At 36.9% G+C, this 22620-nt stretch overlaps 1 protein-coding gene across 7 annotated transcripts in view; it reads left to right on the top strand.

Annotated features, from left to right (window-relative positions):
* The window catches only part of PRMT3 (protein arginine methyltransferase 3), a 54752-nt gene extending 46621 nt beyond the window's left edge, over positions 1–8131 (top strand). For 6 of the 7 annotated variants that reach the window (XM_015286191.4, XM_015286189.4, XM_015286192.4 and 3 more), the window contains one exon: positions 7272–7970. In XM_015286191.4, the coding sequence (XP_015141677.1) occupies positions 7272–7381 (110 nt within the window). In that variant the 3' untranslated portion in view covers positions 7382–7970. Of the gene's footprint in view, positions 1–7271 lie in introns of all 7 variants that reach the window. The other variant, NM_001199471.2, reaches the window with a different exon arrangement.
* Positions 8132–22620: the final 14489 nt, after the last annotated feature.

Here is a 22620-nt window from a genome sequence, read left to right on the forward strand (position 1 = left end):
CTGTGGGATTACTCTGTAAATAGAAAATGGTTTCAGAGAACTCACAACCGAGAGCATGATCCATTAAAGTATGGAGGATGTCATTTGGATATGCTGAATGTTGAAATAAAATTGATAGCTACCACAATTTGCTCCATCTCAGATGTGAAGCAAATAAAAAAGCTTTTGTTGTCATCAGAGATAACTTAAAGTTCAGACAGTGAATTGCTGAAGTAAAGTTTAGAGGACTCATCTGATATTTATTAGTGGTTTTAATTAGCTGAATTTATTAAGTTTTAAAAGTAACTTTCCACGCAAGTAGTCAAATATTCTTTGCTTTGTAAATACAGCAACATGTCCGTTACCATCAAGGAATAGTTGTACAGCAGTGAAACATGCATCAAAGCAACATTACTTATATTAAAGGCCATGGTTTTTTACAGGCTATCAAGATAGAGAGGATCTGGCAGCAGCATTTGGTTCTTCTGTCAGCTAATAAACTCATGGTAATATGTGGCCTCAGACTGAAAAGTTTATAAGCAGACCAGACATACTGAGGGAGAAGTGTGCAGAAACTTATGTGGATTCTACAAAATAAACTGAAGTCAAGAGACTTAGTGGTGATGTGGAGGAGTGCTGAGATAGCTTGTTACCATCAGGGCTTTTTACCAGGTGCTTCTTTCCTAAAGGCACAGTGATCTATATTACATGACAAATCATTTTTGTCATGTTTGGATTTATGTTCTTAAATAATTTCTATTTGCGTATTCTTAAATCCTGTCACTACTTGGGATGCGCAAATACTTGGGTGCATTTGTGCTTGGCTTGTGTTCTGTTCTGCTTCTCTTTCTAGATGAGGCTGGCTAAGTTCTCTGTGCTGCAGTTCATTACATTTCAATGTCATAGAGTGTGAAGGGAATTTTTTAAAAGTGCAGTGACATTTGTTGGAATATGCACATTACTTAATATTACATAGATGATTTGACATTTACAAAACTTATGAAATTATTGGGAGAGGTGTCTGGTTCTAGAATTTCTGTCTACTTGCCATGACTTTCTCAAGACAACTGCAGAAATAGTGTGCTTTGAAGCAGTGAACACAACCTGGTTGACCTTCAAGATCACTTTTGTCACAACTACTTCCTTTCTTTTTATTAGCTCATATTTCTTTAACAGTAACAACAGTTCTTTCAGTAACAAGTCTTGCTACTGCCATGTTTCTCTTTTCTTTCTATTTGCTTCCTTTATCATTAAGCCCCCATTTCCCTTTTATTCATTTCATCTAATTTTATATCTTCTTTAGAATTAACAGTTTTGTTTAGGGAGCTGTCATTTTTAGTGCAACGTTCTGAGAGAAACTTGGGCATAATCTCCTTCTCCTTTGTGATTCTATTATTAATTTCTCTGGGATATTTGTTGTTCATGGAGGATACAAGTCCATCAGGGCAGAGAGCGTTCCCTCATACTTACATGAGAATGTTGCTTTATTTCTAAATAACTGTTGTCTTCTCCTTTAGCATTCCAAAAATCTTTTTTCCAAGTCATGTTATTTTAAGTGCATGCTTAAAAAGTAGTGAAGTGTAGTCCTTATTCAGTTAAGGAAGGCAAAATAGGTAAACCAACACACAGGATATGCCACATGGTCTAATTTCAAATTTTGTTCAATTTTTAAAACTGTTTTAAAGACAGAGTTGCTTACTTACGTATTTGGTTTAAATACTGTCTGATTTATTATGGTGCAGTGGGGACACTTTCTTCCAGTATTCTAATGGGCCACAAAAGAGAGATTTGTTGGTATAAAATACATGTAAAATGTTCTCCTGTTTGGTAAATGTGTCTTCTAGACATCATGGTTTTTGTTTGTTTGTTTTTTCTTTTCCAGTAAAGAAAAGTGGTTCCTTCAGATTTCTGATTCTGACCAAAATAGCAAAGTTGGCTTTAGTTCTATCAGATACTTCACAGCTTTTGGGGATAAACCTGAAGTGGTTGTAAAACTGTGTTTGGATTTGCTCTGCAAAATCAGTTGAGCTTACAGTTATCTGAACCTGCTGGGTATTTATCAGAGAAATGCTTCTTCATGCCATGGCAGAATTCTTTTGTTCTTTCATGTTAACCCTCTTATTTTTTTTCAGTTCTCCAGGTTATTTATTGTATAAGTAAATCTATTTTCTCAGCCATAAGAAAGATTGAATATTTTTGTCTTGATTCTAATGGTAACAGAATCAAGCCATTACAAGCCAAAGGATGGGACTTGTAATTAATCCTCCCTGCTCTGCCATTCCTGGTGCAGCCTGTGCTACGTGTGCAGTATTTGCATATCCTCTGAGAGAGGAAATAAGAGGGGCTTAACCTAGATCCAAAGGTGTGGAGACTGGAACAAAAATCTACTACATCTGCTTTGCTACTGAATTTTGGCTTGATAAGTAAATATGATAGGGTGCTTTGTGTATAGTTTTTATGGATAATTTCTGTTGATTTGATTTATTTTAGGAGTGGGGGAAGTCTCTTACTAGTCACGTATTCAAAGAACTAGTTTTCCTCCTCACAGACTGGCTTGAGAGACTTGAAGCTGATGTATGATGAATTAAAACCAAAAACAGCATCAGCATGTTGGATAGACTTTAACTGCTTAGCGTGCAGTGGAAATAAAGAAACCACGTGATACTTTATTGCCAGAAAACTGTTTTTTCTCAGACAAGAGTATTGTATTGTGGACTCCCTACAGAGTACAAGGCTTTTCACAGCAGCTGTTTTAATAGCTTGAAAAAGTCTTTATTATAAAAATTGAAATTCAGATGCCAAAGCCATGCCTTTCTCTTACAAATGTTCCAAACGTGAATCTTTTCCTTTCATTGTTTGTTGAGATATTCCTACTACATTATTAGAAGCAGAAAAATATGTACAGGATATCATTTTCATTTGGTTGTCCCAAGCATTTACTAGATAAAATCATATTTGTAAGCTTTGTATTTAAAGGGGCAACAGAATCTGTTCAGTAACAGTGCATTAAGTTAAAACCCATATCTATATGCAAGCAAATTCTATTAGCAATAAAACAGCATATTGTCAGCATTTTGTGTTCTTGATATTGCCTTGCAGTGGAAATAAAGCCTTGATTTGTTTATCAGTGGAGCTAAAAGGGGCTAGCACAGCAAAATAGAAGGACTTACATGACCATCCCCCTATAAAATCCTTGATTATCTTTAACTCCCCAGTCTCTATAATTGGTTAGCTGTTTGTAAATTTACAAACTGAAGAACATTAAAAACAAACAAACCACAAAACCAACACTGGCAGTTAGTCTGTTTAGATCTTATACTGAAATACTTCAGTATTATGTATCCCAGTGGGGTAATTTGGTTCCTAATTGGCATTTTATTGTTTGTTTTGCCTGTCTACAGATTCAGTGTGGTGTCTTTAGAGCAGTCACTTGTTTACTTACAAGTAATATCTCCAAAAATGATGTTTGCATTTGATATCTAGTAATTGTTAAAACTTGGATCTTGAGGTCAGACTAGATGTTCCATGTCTTATGATGTAACTCATGAAGTCCACTGCTTAAAATTATCCTGTTGACTTGTCAGAAGAATCTGTAAATGTGCATTTTGGGCACAGAGTGGGCAGAATCTCTTAGCACTGAAAGGTAATAGAAGTTCTATATATAAGAAAGGTTGCACAGACTTCTTGTGCCACACTGTGTTTCCTTTTGCGCAGTCTGAAATTGCAAGGGGATATGCTACGCATGGCAGAAGTAGTATGGTTTTCTCAAAGTTTTATTCCAGCTGTTGAAAGAAGGATTGAGACAGGCCAGACGATGGATCTCTATTATAAAATGTAGTGAATTGAGACTAGTTCTAGGTGAGTTAGTTTGGCTCCTACAGCTCTACTTTATGGTGAATTATGTGCATGGCGCTCTGTCCTTTGTGGCAAGTATTTCTGGTGCCTGATCTACGTTGGGAATCTCTGCACTGCCAAATGTGGGTTGTAGATGTTAGGCAGTCATACTAGGCTTTCTTAACTTACTTAACATGCTGTGTAGACTTCTTTAGATTTGCCTAGTTTCAGTTTTGACCCGGGGTGTTGAAACAACAATTTGGTTCAGCAGTATGCCAAAGAATAGGCTCGTGTATGACAGGAAAACACAGGACCTTATGATAGTTTCACAACAGGCTGATCAATGAAGAGACAGAAAAGTATTTAAACTAAACAGACTGTGTAAGAAGAGCGTCACAGAGGAGATGAATAATACTGGAAGTCAGTGATTTCTGCTCAATTCAGAAACTGCTCATTGGAGATGGAGTTGGTGATTCAGTAAGTGACGTGGCCAAATGGGAAGGTGACGGTTCATCTACTGTAGGTGCCTGTAGATTAAGTGGATGAATGAGGAGATTAAGGACAAGTTATTGAGTTTAAGGGAAATGCTCTCTGATCTGCAAGAAATGGTTTCTACTTTTCATTGTTCCTATTCGTTTTCAGAAGATGGATGATGTATGGAAACTGCTTTCTATCCAACTCTTCTAAAGTGATGCTTTTAAGTCTTGCTGATTTTTCAGACCTCAGTGTTGCTGAAGATAGTGACTCCAGTTTGTTTAAATTAGAGGGGAAAACTAGATTTTGTTTAAAATGTCAGTCTTATGTGAGAACTTATCTTTAAGAGAGGTGTCAAATCTCACTGATGTGTAACTGTTAATACATAGATGTCTACTACTTACAAGCCTGTGGTTATTGCTGTGTAGGGGATTGTCACAACCTTAGAGCAGGGATTTCTAAAGATATTTCTCAATGGCAGTTTGGTAGTTAAGGTGTCTTTTAGCAGAATTCTATTGCAGTCTTTTAAGAGCTCTCTTTGAAACCATTTCAGTGAGATTTTTTCTTTGACAGATCTTAAGGTCTTTGAAGTTGAAGATCTTGAGCTTTAACGGGCAGTCAGAATAAAGAATGCTTTGAGTACCATGTTCACACTTGCCTCACCATTAGTTTAATTAAACTCTTCCACAAAAAGAAAAGAAAAAAGCCGTGAAAGATCTTGATTGCTGCCTGCCTTCATTTATTCATTCCATATTTTTTGTAATCAAAAAGTGAGAGGATACCAAGCTGTATTAAAAGGCAGGGAGGATCTTCACATTGCAAGCTCATTGTCATGGATCATTTCAAGCTTTACATAGGTATTATGGATACGTATGTAGAAGGTTGCATGAAATCTTCAGGTTCAGTCAAATCAGATGAATTAAGTTAAAAACGGAAAAATACTGGTTGCTCAGCCTAAATAATGTGGCAGAGGCTCTTGCACTGGGAAGTGTCTTATCTCACAGAATCGCTGTATGGGTGATTTTGTTGCACAGACATAATTAAAAGTTATGATTGCTTATGATTTCAGTGGTGATGAAAGTCAGAACCAAAATAAATGATCAGGAGTGTTAAGGGTTAGCGTGTGTACGGAGTGTTCTGTAGAGCATGTAATGAGATTTGTTACTCAGTAGTGGGTCAGTATAGAACTAGGGATGCATTTTTTTTTTCCTACTCTGTGCTAGCAAGCTTGTACAGCAGTTCTGCTGAATTCTTCTGGTTTTTTTTTTTTTTTTTTTTTTTTTTGAAAAAGCTCAGCACTTAGCAAAGGGTAATAAAAATGCTGGAAGGAGATCATAATGCATTCAGTTTTGTCCTAATCAAACTGCAGTGGCACTGTGTAGTTTACTTGCATTCAGCTAAGCGTGATAAGAGCAAGGTGATGCAGCTGAGTCCCACAGCTTCCTCCAGGCAGCTTGTAGGAGAGGACAATGGTGGAAAAAACATCAGTCATCTTGTATCTATGTGACATTGATTAATTGTTCAGAACTACCTTTCTGTTACTTGGTTGCAGTGCTGCTGGTTGGTTCAGCCCTCAGAAAAGATTGTTTAGAAAGGCAGATCTAATGTGGTTACTGCATAAAAAATAGCTGAGAAAAGTGCTTTGTTTCAGAAATTGTCATATAAAAAGAATTTGAGAGTTCTGTTCTGTGAAGTCAGCCATGTTTTTTGAAATTATATTTAGATCATTGCTTTATTTGTTGTACTGCTTTGTATTAAAATGTTTTATGTGGCAGGACTGCAGTCTGTGCTGATTTAAGTCATAGAATTTTAATGAGAGATCTCTACATCTCTCATTCTAATAAGAGAATCTCTACATTGCTTGTAGAGATTCTATACTTCAGTCTATGTGGTTTCAAAAACCCTCGGTATTAGAGAACATTAACATGAAGTAATGAATTTTGCAGTGTGTTTCTGAAAATGTTTTTATGTTCAAACTAAGTTCAACTTTCCCACTGAAGACAAGCTATAATGCATTTTTTTTCTCTGACTTGTCCTTCTACTAGGCAAATCTGTCTCTGTAAACTATGAAACCATTTTTGCAATTCTTTTTTCAACTCCTTAGCAGGTCACAAACAGTAGCTTTTAAAATCACGTTAAGAAAGCAACAATGAGCGTGGTGGGTGTGAGGCATGAAAGTGAATGGAGCAAGGACTAAAAGAAGAGTCACAGAGAACTTAATGCTGTAGACCTTGAGCACTGGGTTTTGCAAGTTATGGTGTGAAATGTCTGAGTGGATTTCCTACATGCTTGCTAATATAACTGATATTGCAAGGCTTGTTAAGGACTGAAAATAAATCGGGATTAAGTTTTACTAATATCCAGAAGCAACTATCTTCACAAAAGCATTGTGAAATTGAGATATCTGCTCGGTAAGCTCATTTAAAATGTGACTAAAAATCCCTTATAGGTAGTATTTCCTTTGAATATGAAGCAACATTTGTAATTGTGGATTTTTTTTATTGACTTAGTAGAATATTGACTCATGTAGTTTCCTAAACATACAAAGTGTGTAACTTGCAGCTTGAGCCAGGCTACTGAAACAGCATTTGTAATTCCTGAGCTTTCACACACACTTATAGCATGCATGTAAGTCTGAGGCACAAATTACCTTTAGGATACCTGAATGAAAGCCATCAAATAAATTCTTGTAGACCTCAAACAAGATTAAGGTCCTCTGACTTCAAAGTTAGTGTCTTGCTTGAGCGCTTGGTGGGTCAGCTGAGAGGTAAAGTATCTGTATGACTCAACACCTCAACCGATTTAACTGTAGACGGTTAGGAAATGTTGCTTAGAGCTTTGAAAACATAAAGGAAACCTTTGTGGAGTCTGATTAATTGAGAGCAACTTCTCATGCAACATAAACATACTTAATGCATTTGTCCACTTAGTGTACATGTTACAGTAATGTAAGCATGTTAATGTTTTTTTCTTCATTCTTGCAGGAGAGGCGTTGAGGGGAAAGATAACAGTCCGCAAAAACAGAAAAGATCCACGGTCCCTCCTTATAACCCTTTTGGTCAAGGACGTAAAGCAGACCTACAGCCTTCAATGAAAGTTCAATGAAATGTGTATGGTTATGAAAAATGTTTAATTTAACTGTTAGATTTAACTGTTGATAGCTTTTTCTGAAAGCCAAAAATGGTAAACTCTTGGAACTTTGTATGTGTGTACTCACAACCGTGTGAAGAGTGCACTTAAAACTGAGAGTATTTTTTGGATACTCTTGCACTTGTGTATGGCAACTAATGACAAAGTGAGATTCTGCTCTGTTTCACGTAATGTAGGGGAAAGAAGGAGAAATAGGGTTTGGGTTAGATGAGAGAGCTGAGTGAGAAAAATCAGTTTGAAGTTTTACTGTGAGGAAAAGTAAGTATGATCTCTGAGTAATACTTTATTCCCCAGCTGGCAATACTTACCATTAAAGAATAGGAACAGGTTTGTGCTTTTTTTTTTTTAAATAAGGAAAAAGCAGGTAAATTATGTGCCACTGCATCTCAGCAGTAGCTGGAAAATCCCAATGGGAATAAATTTGGAATTCCAACTGCAGGCTTGAAGCACGAACATTATTACAACTCCGTGATTAAAAAGTTGTATCACGTTTCAGTTACATTGGTCTAAATAAATGATCCGAGTATGTTTTATAATGCTGTTGCGTGTTTCCTTTTTTTCCCCATTTAATTGGATATTCTTTTATCTGTCCATTGATGGCTCATTTATTTGTGACTAAGGTTTTTTTCTGTATTAGGCTACTGGAGCATGGATGGATGGAATTGTATATTGTTGCAGCTTTAGGAAAAGTGCTATAAGAACAGTTGCTGCGATGGTACATATGGTTTGGCTGGTTACAGAGATGGAATATGAAGTCAAAGATTGATGTGTGTGTCATGATGTTTAAACACACTTGGTTCAAACTCTAATGTACTTTAACACTAAGCTGTTAATGTGCTTGTATTGTACACCAATATTTGTACTGAATGTTGATTCAAAAGCCATTTCAAGAAGCAAAGGTGACAGTGTTTTTCTAGTCATCTCTGAACTGCTGTTATAAAGTGTTTGATTTTTTTTTATTTTTTGAAGGACTAAGAAACAGAATTTCTCTGCCTTGAACTCTGCTCCACAAAATTTGAGTAATTAGGTATTGTAGTGTGGAAAATTCCTTTTTTTTTTTGTCTGTAAATAAAGGTTAGTAGAATGTTATCAGTAATCATGCCAATTTGGCAAGAGTGGAAGTTTGTTCTACAGAAGCTGAAATTCTCTTGCAATGCAGCACTTTTTTCACACAATGAAATGTGTATTGGGAGGAAACCACAATTAGTACAGTACTACCACATTTTTAATTGTAAACAGCCTGGTAGATCTCTGTGCAATCTCAATGCTGTTTCATTCTCTCTTGTGGAAACACACAGCTTACTCATCTGCATCCAAATTGTTTTGCGTGCTTGGGAGGACTGGGGACTTTTTCCTGTGTGAAAACTAATGAATTACCATTAAAGCCTTAAATGTCCTGATTAGATGTTCAAGATCTCAACTCATGTGTGCAGCTTAATGGGAGTGTTCAGTGTATTCACTTAGTCTGGTCAGTTCATTTTAATGGCTTAAATACAGGCTTAACCACCAAAAGGATTTAAACCTGTATTGACACCTTTGCTATTGTGTTCATCTAGTAATGAATGCATTACTTCCACTGATGTTTAGATGCCTCTATTTTATGAAGTGAGATGGCATACAACTGACAAATTCTATATATTTTCAGGATTTTGTTTTCAAAGTAGACCTTACTGTAAAAATATATGAGACAATTGAATACAAAATAAAGATGGATGATTTACTTCACAGTAGTATTTGACAAGTGTGAACACACAACAGTGATATAGTTGATGCATAGGTTTCTGTGACCTGCCACCATTTTTCTAGCTTGATAACATATTCCTTTCAAAAATAAGTTGTTTTTCTTTGTTAAAATGCTTGGAATGAAACTCAAACTGTTCAACTATGCATAAAAATTGATCTTGCAAATGAAATTTTAGCAGTTAGCTTTGAACTGATGAATGGAGTTTGTGACGTAGTTATCAGTGTTAGGCAATAAATATGAAGGGTAGGAGGTGCTGATTTTGTCTTTTGCTGCAAGGTGCTGTAGAAATGTAATTTATTGATAGACTGAATGAAACTGTCGTAGGGTGGGTGTTCACAGCACTGTGGCAATCAAGCTGTAAGTATCTGCATTTGAATTTGTTATATAATTTACTGTGAGAGTTTAATGTACATGTCAAATTTCATACTTTGAGCATGACTGAATTTTGAGATATTGGACTTTAATCTTGCAAGGTTCCTTCTAACTTTAATTTTTCAGTGAGTCTCCAGATTTTCTAGAAATGTGGATTGTGTTTGTATAAATGTTGAGATAGAGAGCAAGGAAGAAAAGGAACAGAAATGGAGAGCAGTATAAAGGCCTCTTAAGAGTTGTCAATCTTTTGTAGCAGGGGAGAATAATGAAAACATGGTTGAAATTTTTTAAAAGGAAATAGAAAATTTAGCTGTGATTTGAAAACAAACAAACAAAAATGCATCAAGATGAGGAGATTTGGTCCTTATGTCTTCCAGGAGCAAAGATTAGGAGGTTGACTAAAGAGGAGTAAACTGTTGAAACAGCATGACTGGTGCATGTCCAGATAGCCAGCAGAAGCAGATAAAGCTGGATGCATATCACTTGGAATGCAGAGATGGAAGACTAAGTGGTAATAATTGTTAAGAATTAGGGCACTGTTTCGCATTTAGATTTGAAAAAATCAAATCTGAAAGATTCTCTTCTTGTACCATTGTTTTTTGTCAAATATGGGACAAGGTGTGAGGGAGAGGTGAATTATGTTAATTAACAGTTAAGCAGCATGACTAAAAGATGGATTGATGCTAACTGTGATAAATTCATTGCTATTTCAAAGAATTTCCAATAAATGTGGGTGAAAATTGATCCAATAGGCAGTGTCACACAGCATCCTGTAGAAGGAACCAATCAATTATATATGGCTTTTCTCAACCCAGGAATTGGATTGTACAGGATTTATCCGAGAGTACAGCCAGTTATTTATCTTTTCTAATTGTAATTCTGAGAATTCAATAGTTTAGGAAATGGGATTAGTAAACACTCTTTTTGAAGAGACTCTAATTAACAAATTGATGGCAGAAAAGTGAGAAGTAACTGCTGAGAGTAGAATTCATGCAGTCTGAGATTATAATCCTTTATCCTAATGCACATGGTCAAAGGTGCAAATGAAGGTGTTTCTCTTTGACCTAGAGTTGCAGTACCCTACATACTTCTGTTCTTCCGAGGACAAAAGGTGCTGTACATACGTCCTCTTTAAATTCCTTCTCTGACACGATGATACAGCCCAGATACCATACCATCCTAGTTGTAGTTCCAGAAATGTACAGACAGTCATTTGTCTGTCATTCACATACTGTTTTTTTAAACAAATGGGTTAGTCCTAGTTTCAGATAGATATATTACTTGAATTTTGTGTATCTGTATTCAAAAAAGAATGAAAAAAAAATTGTAGAGAAGCTGAATTTCACTGATGCTTGACTGTCAGACCAGCTGAAATAAATTGAGCTAATTTCTCATGATATTTCTCTTCTTAGTAGCAACTCCTTATATATCAAAATCTGTCTTTTTCTGACTAAGAAATACCAAATGAATGTGTCCTGTGGATTATATTTGTCTAGATTTGATATTCAAACTTGGCATTTATTTGTCTGCCTCTCCTTGAATTTCTTCTCTTACCTCTTTTCCCTCTCCTTTCTGCATACTGAGATGTACAAATGCAACTTTTAATGCAGGTAGCAAGCCCCACTGCTGGTTGGATGCTGTCCTGTTTATACCACTCAATTTATACCACTCTTGTGTTTCTTGTGCTGCCTTAAAGCATTCCCTTATTTCTGATGGCTGGAGCTTCCTGGTGTCTGAAGACTTTGATTTACCCAAGTCTGGCCTATTTGCAAGACTGCTTCCATTCTCCCTGCAGCCTCTTACATACTGAAGGATCAAATGGGCAGTTTATTTTTGAGAAATGCAAAAAACTGTGTACAAACATAAGCTTTGCTTTAGCAATCAGCAGTACTGATGGAATCAGTACAGACTGTGTTTGATTTACAGCTATGGCAGAAACAGAATGCTGATGCAATAAGTCTGATACAGGCAAGGGTTGTTGATACAGATTTTGGCCCTGGAACATACGAATTAGTTATTGTTGCTAACAGAGAACTGCTAAAATGTGCTGAAATACAGAAGTGATTTATTCTGTGATGGGCAGGTAGGAGGATATAAAGAAAAAAAAAATACAAAGATCCATAATTTCAGTTCATCAGATATATGAAGTAGTATGAAAGAGTGTTGTCATACTTGTTTCAACAATGCACAACAAAATACTGCATGCAACAAAAGCCACAAAAAAGAACACACACACACAAAAAAAAACCCACAAGAAACTCTACCAGTTCTATTTGATATCATTGATATTAGGACCCTTAATTTACTTATTTACTTTAACATTCCTTAGAGCCTCCTCATACACAAAGAATAACAAAACTGGCATACAGTAAAGGGCAGATGAACACATGATGGTAATAGCATGTCTATTTCCCAGCAGGATGAAAGTTGGCCTTTCCCCTAACTGTCAGTGGCTGTCAATTGAAAAAGATGGTTTGCTTGCCAAGCTACAATTTCATCTAGGAATGGCGAATGTTAGTGTCATGGAACTGTTTACATGTGTAAACATCATGATATATATAAATATACTGTAGGTGCTCTGAAATCTTCAAGTTTGCACTAAGCATTTTCAAAATACTATATACTAATAGCAATATTTATAGACCAATACGATATTCAGTGAATGTTTTGTAGTTAAGATAACTTCTGCAAAAATACTCTTCATAACAAGAGAAGCATGTATCAGGAAAACAGGATTTACATGTTAGGTAAGGCTTTGTTCCATGTTAACTAGTGTGCAACTGTTGCATTTATCTTGAGATTCCTTAGCACCAAGAAGATAAGGGAGAGATGTTCATAGCTTGAGAACTGCAATGGAATGTTCTTACTGTTGTAAACAAGTAGAATATAAATACAACTGTTTGAGATCTTAACTTGTCAGCAATGTGATTTGCCGGGTGAACAATTAAGTATTTTCTGATTAATAAGGCTTAATCTTGCTTATTTCATGTTTTCCTGTGGTTAATATTGAATGTGTAATCAATGTCTGCAAGTGGTTAGCATTTTTGTCCACTGTTAAGACTAATAGGTGAGTTTTAACATCGCAGGAGAGTAGTCTGGCATTTTAAGCAAGATTCCTGAAAAATTGATCATTTCTGATATTCAGTAATTAGTTTGCAAGTTAATAACTCAGGAAGTGCTTTGGGCTATTTTAGCTACCAAAGTGGTAGGCACCAATATTGAGGAAAATATTGCCCTATTGAAATAACTTTAATAGCCCCTAATTACTTTTATGCTTACTCTCTTGAGTAGAAAATAGTTTGGGTTGGGGGGGAGAGGGGCGGGAAGCCTGTTTGGTAATAAATAACTGAGGTTTTTTGTTGTTTTTTAAGATTAGGAAAGTATGTTTTTATCATGTTTTTGTAATGAGGTCCAGGAGTCCTGAATAGCATTGAGGACAGTGAATCCAACCTTTTTCCCAATTAAAAATCCTCAACTATCAGCCTTCATTCATGGTTGAGTAGTTTATGTTATACTTAGCCCAAGGTTAAATTGACTGGTGATTCTTGACAGTTTTTTTAATATTCAGATAAAAGTGAAGATTGACTTACATTCGCTTGCCTGCCTGTCTGTGTCCTAAAATCTGTGTTTGCGCACTTGAACATAAATAACTCTGTCTGAAAAGACTACTGGTGCTCACAGCTCCATTTCCATATAGATGCCAAACTACAAGTTTTTTCCCTTTCGGTGATTTCTTATTTAATCTTCCTTGTTTTCTGTAATGCTTTTCAATGTTTACTTAGCTACAGTATAAAGCTCATTCTGTTTGTACCCATCAGAAAGCAGGTAAGCAAGAAAGATGAATGTTCTGGTCCTCTGTTACTGAATGTCTCTTCTGTGTGCATCATGCTGAGGTCTCTAATAGGATTTTTCCACGTGCACCTTAGTTTGACCCTCTGAATTCTCTTTGATGGAGCATGCTATAATGAGATAGCTCCAGCTTCTGTGATCCGGATAAAAGCAAACCTTAAACTGCAAATAGATAAAGGTCTAGAGAGGATTCAGAAAACTGGTTGGGAAGATATACCTGCCAATTTAAAGAGGAGTAGGCTGTTAGTTTTGAAGACTTTTTTTCTTCCAGGAAATTTTCTATGATCTATTTAATAGTGCCTGAAGATCCCTGTAATGACTTGTAACATTTTTTTTTTATCCCTGAGTTGAATTTTTTTGAGAACATAGTGTGTTATTTGTCAAGCATAGTGGAATGTCACAAACTAAGCATGACTTACTTTCTGGAAGAAGTAGAAAGAGCTCACAAGTGTACTGGAAAGGAAGTTGAATATTAAATGTTGAAATTAAAAGCTTTGAAGATGAAGGTGATGACAAATTGTTTTTTAGAAATCAGATTTTGTGTGTAACATGTTCCTGCTTTTACAACACTGATTGACGGCACGGCAATGGAATTTAAGGGTTTTTGAAGGCAACCAAAAATAAATTTAAGTCCTGTGCACATCTCCTGGTGTGTGGGCTTCCAAAGAAGCATCACAAAGATGTTATTCTTTTCTGTTTATGCAGGTTATAACAGGTGTTAAAGCCAGTAAAGGGCAATATCCAGTTAAAAGACAAATATTGTATTGCATGACAAGACAAGGGAGAACATAGGAAATAGTTCACAGTTAATGCTATGATCATGACAGAGTTTGCAGAAGGGTTTATTTGGTTAAAAATGTTTAAGAAGCTTATTTAATTGGACTGAAAAAGAACCTGAGTGTGGTTCAGTTTCCAGATCAAGTACTTTAAACATTTACTATTTGATATATTATTTGACCTTGTATAAAATTCATAGGTAGATGATTAACTTTGCAATTAAAAACAGTGTTCTTAGTGGTGTTATTTACCATAATAGACAGGAGAGGCAAAGAGCACACACATCCTGAGACTAAGTTCAGTTGGGGGAATATTTCAGAAGATCATCCTTTCTCCATATCTGATCTGTAAGTAGTGATCTGTTGCTTGATGTGCACCAACAGGTTTGTAATTTTTATTTACTTGGCTACCTCTCATATGTCAAGATAGAAACAAATTTTGTTTATATGCCTTTCTATGGCAAGGGTGTCACTCAGTTTCTTTTACTTAAGTATGTGTGTAGGTTCCAATACACTCTGGACTCCACCATGATAAGTGAAAAAGACTCTCACAATGAAAGTATTGTACCATTTAGCAGTCAACTTACAGATTTATAAAATTTCTGTTCTGTTCCTGTAACAATTACCTGGACTGAAATAAGACTCCTAATGACAGCAATAACAAATAAAAGAGGAATAAAGCTTACTCAGCATGTTAATTCTGTTTTCCACCTGAGTGCGACTCAAGGTGGAAACAGTGATAACAAATATGTCCCATGAAAAACAAGCAAAGTGAAGCTATTTTTCCACAAGTGAAAGCTACAGCCCAAATAAAACAATTCTTGGGTTCAGTTGGCAGGTGCTAAAATAATCCTGCTTTACAATGTAGTTTGGAGACTTTTGTGATTTTTTTTTTTCTTTCTTTTTTTCCTTCTAAAGAAAGCTAAGCAGAACTGAGGATGCCCATTTTTGTTCTCCTTACCACTCCGGCATCTTGAGATGTGTTACAACATACATGAAATTATGGGCAGATCTTTCAAAAACAGCTTGCATTGACTGAGAGATTACATCTTTACACTACAGGTGAAAACACACCTTGAGTACTGTGCAGTATTACCAGAATGTAATCTGTGCTGTGTAGGCTTCTCTTCGTATCTTCCCAGTTGCCTTTAAATTGTATCCACATTAGGAGGTGGTTGTCACACTGTGTACAAGTATTATATGACCTATGTATCTGTAAAACAGAGGAAGTTCCTCTGGTACTGTCCAAACAAATTATTATAAATTTGCAGTATCTCTTCAGTACTCTCCAGTACTCCTGTTAGCAATAGTTCTCATTAAATATTAGTTTCATGAAGAACTGTTCTTAACTATCCAGTGTGTTTCAGTGTGCTTGGGTGAAAAGTGTTGGAGATGTGCAAGGACTACTGGTGGAAGGCGCGCTGAATCTACAGACCCTGGGTGGCATGTACCAATGAGAGCTCCCTTAAAGTAGTGTTGCTCCAGTCTAGGTAATGATGGCTTAGGTAATTAAGCCTGAAATACAAGTAGGATTCAGTAAGTAGAATTGAACTTTGATTAAACCATCTGATGGGTTATGCAAAAAGAGGAGCAGTGCAGAGAGGGAATTTCCTAATAAAATTGACTTCTGTCACAACACTGGACATTGTTGAAACAAAGTCTACTCAACTGGAAAATTGGATGTGAGAAGGACTTCTCTGCAACTCACGTTACAGTGGCACTATGCTTGCCTGCTTGAATTAATATGAAGCCTTACTCTGAGTGCTGTTCATTTTGAAACCTGTGTGTTTAGAGTTCTATTTCTTCTATTTGGGCCCTAAAGTATATTTAGCTTAGGTGGTAATAAATACCATGAAGTGTCCCCAGAGAGGCAAATAATGCTCTTGCAAATTGATCTGAATGTAATTTTGACCACCTTAATGTTACCAGATAGCAATGTTATCAGTCTGTGCAACCTAGTTGGAGCTTGGCGGCCTCTTTTTTTCTTTTTCCCCTCTGTCACCTAGAGCGAACCAACATCTCTTGGCAGTAACAGCAAGGAGCAGCAGGGAACACTACCATCTGAGGAAAATGGAAGGAGAATGATTTCATGAGAATATGCATGTGCCAGAAAAGTTAAAGATGTCAGATGTAAAGAGTATTAAGGAAAATATGTCAATCTCAGTTACTATCAAACCATTCAGATGTGATTTTAATTTTTTTTTCTCTGCTGAAAGAATTCTTTTTTGCAAGAGTTCATCTTTCTGAAATGCCAAGGAAAACCCTTTTGTGGCATCTTAAGTGAAGAACAATGTTTTTGAGAATCAAGGTAAATAGTTGTCAATATTTTTGATCATTTTTTGAACTCTTCTGCTCCTCTGATATCTGTGTATGACAACGATTTGCTATTGTTATGAAGCTACCAAGAGCTTTAAAAAGAAAGAACGAGGTGAGATAACACCTGAAATTCCTGGGGTAAAATAGAGATTTTTATTATTATTATTATTTTTCCAAGTATATTGAAAAGTGAAGCAGTTATTTTCATATACAATTTAAGATTGTTTTCTCTAAAATAGATTTCCTGAAAATTATTTCTTAAGAGTAACTCGGTCTGTGCTTTAATCATTAGAGGCATCATGCTCTTTCTCATCTCCCTATATTAAAATAAATACATAAATACAGGCAAGGTGACAGGTGATGTAATGGCTATATTAAAGTATGAATTTGTCATGCCTTTTAGAGTGCATTTTGATTCAAGATTTCAGTCAGTGCTTTTGCGTTGAAAGTTAGGTGCAATGTCTAGCAAAGGAATCTATTGTGAAGTAAGGGTTGTGGTTCAGACCATTCTTTGATGGAATTTTATTGTTCACACACTGTTTTTTTTTTTTCATTGCTTTTTTCCAAATTAGATGTTTCATGCCTGATTTAGTCATCCATATGACAGTTAATTATTCCTGAAGTAACTGAGACATTACTGAAGGCAGAGAGCTGTCAATGGAAAAATCTTAGCAAAATCAACCCTGGAAGACCATCTTACAGTCAGCTTATTTGTTTGCCATTTGAAATCTCTGCTTCTGTTAGTGTGAGAAGTAAGCAATTGTTGAACTATTATGACCATCTCATTATTTCACTGTACCACTTGAATTCATTCCCCTCTAGGGTGTAAACTGTGAGCAAGACCAAGTTGTTGTATTTTGAGGAAAACGGGGCAGGATGATGAGGCATCAGGCAGGCACTCCAGAATGGGAGTGACCCAGCTGCGGCAATAGGGGCAGGATCAAAACTAAGCCTCAGTAATGAGAGGTTGTGGATGCCCCCTCTCTGGAAGCATTCAAGGCCAGGCTGGATGGGGCTGTGAGCAACCTGGTCTAGAGTGAGGTGTACCTGCCTCTAGCAGGGGGTTGGAACTAGATGATCTTTAAGGTCTCTTCCAACCAAAACCATTCTATGATATGATTCTATGATACAATGGGAAGCAGAGGACCTTCCAGACCATATAGGAGACTGTGTTAACTTTCTTACTACTAAGGGCGGTCTTTAAAGAAGCACTTTGTTCTATGGAAAGGTAGGTGTTGATGTAGGAGTTTGGGGGCATCTTTCTGTTAAAAGTGGAGTCAATTCAAATTCTAAGCACCTTCCCTTTCAGGATTATTTATGCTTACCTAATATTGCAGCAGAACTTCAAGATGTTCAGGGGTTTCTCAGCATGTAGAAATTTGAGCTTATGAAATGTTCTCCAGTGGAACCTTTTGCTCTGCAACTATGACATAGAGAAGTGTGAGAAAGCTATAATAATCTATCTGAATTTATAGTGGCATATTAATTACAGTACCTGAACTTTAGTTGTGATCTGAGCATCAGGCTGAGACTGAGATGCGGTACCTGAGCTGAATATTAAGTATCTAATGCACTGCAGAAATATTGAAAGATATCTGTAGAGTGGACATGTGGTGAGATTCACTGAAACGGGCAATTCTACAATCTAGAACTTACAGTTCTATATGAGATGAGGCAGGCTGCCACATGTGGCCTGTGCAGAGCACACAACAAAGCTTAGTCTGGTGGTATAGAATCAGAGTTGCTGATGTTAAGTTATGTAATAAAGCAAGAGTCAGATTTTTTTTCCTAAATCTGTACATCAGTTCTCATTCTCATCAACATGTCTAAACATAATGATCGTAAGAGGATATTTAGTCATAAGAATATTGTGAAATTGGAGATAGAAAAGATGAAAAGCATTTTAATCAACCAACAGGAACAATGATAAAATTGGTTCTTGAATGCTGGGCTTGTGTAGGGTGATGAAAGGAATGTGTGTAGAGAAAGAGCAAGTGTAGGGGACTATATGGATTTGTTGCATGCTTTTGTGTGTGATATATTTTCAATAGACAGCCTCTATCCAGGGTATCTCTCCTCTGCTTGCTCTTCCCTGCTTTATATATAGAATAAAATCCTAGGTCGAGTTGGTCAAATGCAACTTACCTTTTCTTTTGAACTGAAGTTGAATTAAGGAAAGGGGTCCACAAGCCAAGCTTGTAGGAAGAGCACAGATGGTAGGCAAAGTTACTAGGGAACAAAACAAAACAAAAAGCAAACAAATAAAAACCAACAACAAAAACACTCTCCTGGAACTTGGTATAGTAATGATCTCAAATGAGAACTCAGTATCGTTTATGAAAACATCACCAGACTGTATTACATTTTCCAGTGCTTCACAAATGCCTCTACAAGTCTAATTTCTTTTTCCTTCTGCTCCCTAGCAGCCTTTTGCAGTGTACATGAAGAGGCTATTTTTCATGATCAATAGCACTGAAACAGAAGAGAAAGTATGAGCTATCACTTGGAGGATTTCTACAGCGAGTTATGCGTGAATCTGATGGAAGGCCAGCTGTAGATTGTACAGGTCACACTTAATCTTTGTGATACACTGTCTGGACTGGGGTTTGTACTAGAATGCTTTTCTCTGTGTTTCTTCTAGTTTTCTGGGATTTGAAAGGGACATAAAAGTTGCCGTAGATGTTAATATTTTCATGATTCCACCTAGAAGGTCTCTAAACTCTGTGTTTGGTGAAAATACCAAGCAGTTATATGTCACTTTCTTGCCATGTGTCATGTTCAGTTGCCTCCTGTCACAAAGTCTGAGGTTTGCAGCAGTTCTTTATTACCTTGCTAAGTTAAAAATCAAATGAGGAGATCCTGGTGCCCTGATCGAACACTGCTGACCACTAGCTGACAGTGTGGGTTCTTGGTAGTTCCCAGAGCATTTATTCAGAAAAGAATAGTGCTGTCTTGCAAATCTTTTTGCTACTTCTTCTTGCACAGTGCAATTTTTTCCAGCCTGTATGTTGCTCTGGCTTTTGTTTTTCCCTGTATCTGATATATGCTCCTGGACTTAATTTCTGTCTCCATCAAAATTGCATTGAAGCGTGTGCTTGTATGCTCCTTCACTCTCTTAGGATGTTCTTTGTTCTTCTTCAGTATCGGGGCTATGCGATACTTGGAATTTTCCTCTGTCTGCTACAGACCAAACTTTTCTTTATCTGAAGTGAAACCACTAATAATTGTCAATCCCAGCAGGAAGCTGGAGGAAGAAATGTCTGGTCAAGTCCTGTGAAACTCTAGGTTCAAGTCTCCAGACATCAAAATCAATTTTGTCTGTCTAAATGTCATTGCTCAAAGCTGAGTAATGATGTGTTTCTTGAGGATGTGCAGATTGGGTGGAACAAGATGGAAGCCTTGCTCTAGATCCAAGAAGTATCTGTTTATTTTGTTTCAATTATAAAGAAACAACAATTACTCTGAAAAATTTCCTCTGACTTAGCAGAGACGAGAATAATGACACTGAAGTAATTGGTTTGTCCAGGTGGATGTACTGCATACATCTATACAGGCATGAACTGTCTCTGGTCTTTGACCAAATTGCTCTCTACAGTGTAATACCCAAGCTTGAGCAGCGCTGTGGCCTTTTTATATTTGGTGATGGGAATGGTGACATCAAAAGAGAGTCAGCAGCTCCCTCTGTCTCCTCAACTGGCCAAATCCCACACCTATGCAGAGGTGGCAGAACTAGCATGCCTTGACAGAAAAGCATAAATTTCCAATGTCAAAAAATCTCTTCCAATTGTATCGCATGAGTAAGTACATAGTTTCTACTAGTTTGCTCAGCTGCAATAAGGGGGTAGGATGGGAATATGGTTTTGATAGTAAAAGAGATTATTACCACAGTACAGGAGATGTGGATATGTGAATTGTAGATTATCCTCTGATTTTTAGATGTACTTGAAGAGAACAAGGGGGTTAGTATAAAACGAGCAAAGAAAGTAATCTTAAGCAGTATATTGAGAGGGGAGAAGTGGGGGGAAAAGAAAAGTCTTCATAGTATCACTTAATGAACCACTATAATTGAAGCCTATCATCCAAAAAGTTCCAATTCTGTAGTAAACATATCTAGACATGCTTAGAATCTAACATTCAGCACATGTCCTTAATATACAGAGTCTCCAACAAAGCAAAATTTAATGTGGTAGCTTGTTTACTTGGAAACTATGCAAGGCCAAGTGCCGAGTTCTGCACTTTGGCCACAATAACCCCATGCAGCGCTATGGGCTTGGGGCTGAGTGTCTGGATGTCTGTGAATAGGAAAGGGACCTGGGGGTGTTGGTTGATGCTCGGCTGAACACGAGCTGACAGTGTCCCAAGGTGGCCAAGAGGGCCAGTGCCATCCTGGCCTGCATTAGAAATAGTGTGGACAGCAGGAGTAGGGAGGTAATCATCCCCCTGTACTCAGCACTGGTGAGGCCACACCTCGAGTATTGTGTTCAGTTTTGGGCCTCTCGCTACAAGACACTGAGGCCCTGGAACGTGTCCACAGAAGGGCAACGGAACTGATGAAGGGTTTGAAACCTTATGAGGAGCAGCTGAAGAAGCTGGGATTGTTCAGTCTGGAGAAGAGGAGAAACTCCTGTCTTTCACAAGTAATGTGGTTTTGATTTTCTTTCTTGGGCATTTAAACTGGGAAATATATATACACAGATGTATGAAACCAATCACCATGTCACTGCTTTTTTTTTTTTTTTTTTTTTTTTTTTTTTTTTTTTTATTAGGGTTACATCAAGGAAACAAATGGGAAACAAAATAACGTCTGTTAGCTCTTTCGTGAAGTTCTGAAAATGGTAAGCTCTTTCTTTTGGGGAAAAAACAAACAAACAATAAAAACTAGCTAGAGGTTGGAGTTATTTTCCACTGCTGCTGTTAGAACAAAATGCTACTTTAAAGGAAAGAAATAAAAATGGAGAAACAAACTCAAAACATGTCAAAAACACCCACAGGGGAAGAGAAACAAACCACAAGCAAAGATTTGCAGGATAACTTCTTTATCTTCTGCTGATTCATGTCTGCAGTCTTACCACTGATGCCACAGATGCAGTACACTGTCATGCATACTCTGACATGGAAAATATCAGATATTTTAGACAGTGTCCCCTTCAGTTGCCTTTCTGTGCAGAATACATGGCGGTGATCTACCAGCCAAGCCTGAGTCAGTGGGAATTCTGTCCTTCAGCTGAAGAACATTGCTGAGTTGATAGCAAGAACAAGTAACAGGTCAATTTAGTCAACTGTTACCTTGGACAAAATTCAAGGGTTTTTTTTGTCTTGTGCTTTGCACTCAAGATGACTCATAACCTAACCTTGGGATCTGTACAGAATTGGCTGTTGGAATACCAGATATTTTTTTTTTCCCTGCAGCTCTGAGGAATCTGATTGTATTGATTCAGATTTCTTCCTGATGATGTCCATCATCATAAGGATCAAGTGGATCAATTGTTAATCTCCGATGTCAGTGTAAAATGGTACAGTGAAGGGAGAATGCCAATAAATTCAGGTCAGGTGATGTTCTGTACAAAGGACAAGAAATAAATGAATTACCTGTTTGGAATGGAGGTGTTTAATGCCAATGTGCTAAAAAAAAAAAAAAAGCTGAAGTCTTGAAGAAGGTTTTCTAGCACGATGATGCAATTTGGAAACCATAGTGTGGCTTTACCATTGCATGATAGCGTCAAGACAGTCATTTGCCTTGCAGTGTTGTTATTTCTAGAGACATGAGGATATGTAATAAGAACTGATTCGTAGATGGGTTTTATACCAATTACTCTTTCTGTTAAGGCTTGAAAGAAGATTTTCTTTGGAGCAAGTGGAGAGGATTGAACTTGCTTCATTAAACTTGTGAAACTTTATTCTGGCTACCAGCATAACAATAGCTTATACATTTGTCTAAAGTTAAGATGATTAATACCTTTAAAATTTACTTACATTTTTTTTTTTTTTTCAAGAAAGAACAGAAGAAGAGAGAGTGGAGTGTACTGCTCACGTTCACTTAGATTGAAGCCTGTGGTAGAGCTCAACTCCGAATTCATATTACCCTTAAGTTTTTCTCTGGTTTTATCCATCTGCTGCATATACCGG

The sequence above is a fragment of the Gallus gallus genome, chromosome 5, assembly GCF_016699485.2.
Source record: "Gallus gallus isolate bGalGal1 chromosome 5, bGalGal1.mat.broiler.GRCg7b, whole genome shotgun sequence".
In the NCBI taxonomy this organism is placed as follows: Eukaryota; Metazoa; Chordata; class Aves; order Galliformes; family Phasianidae; genus Gallus; species Gallus gallus.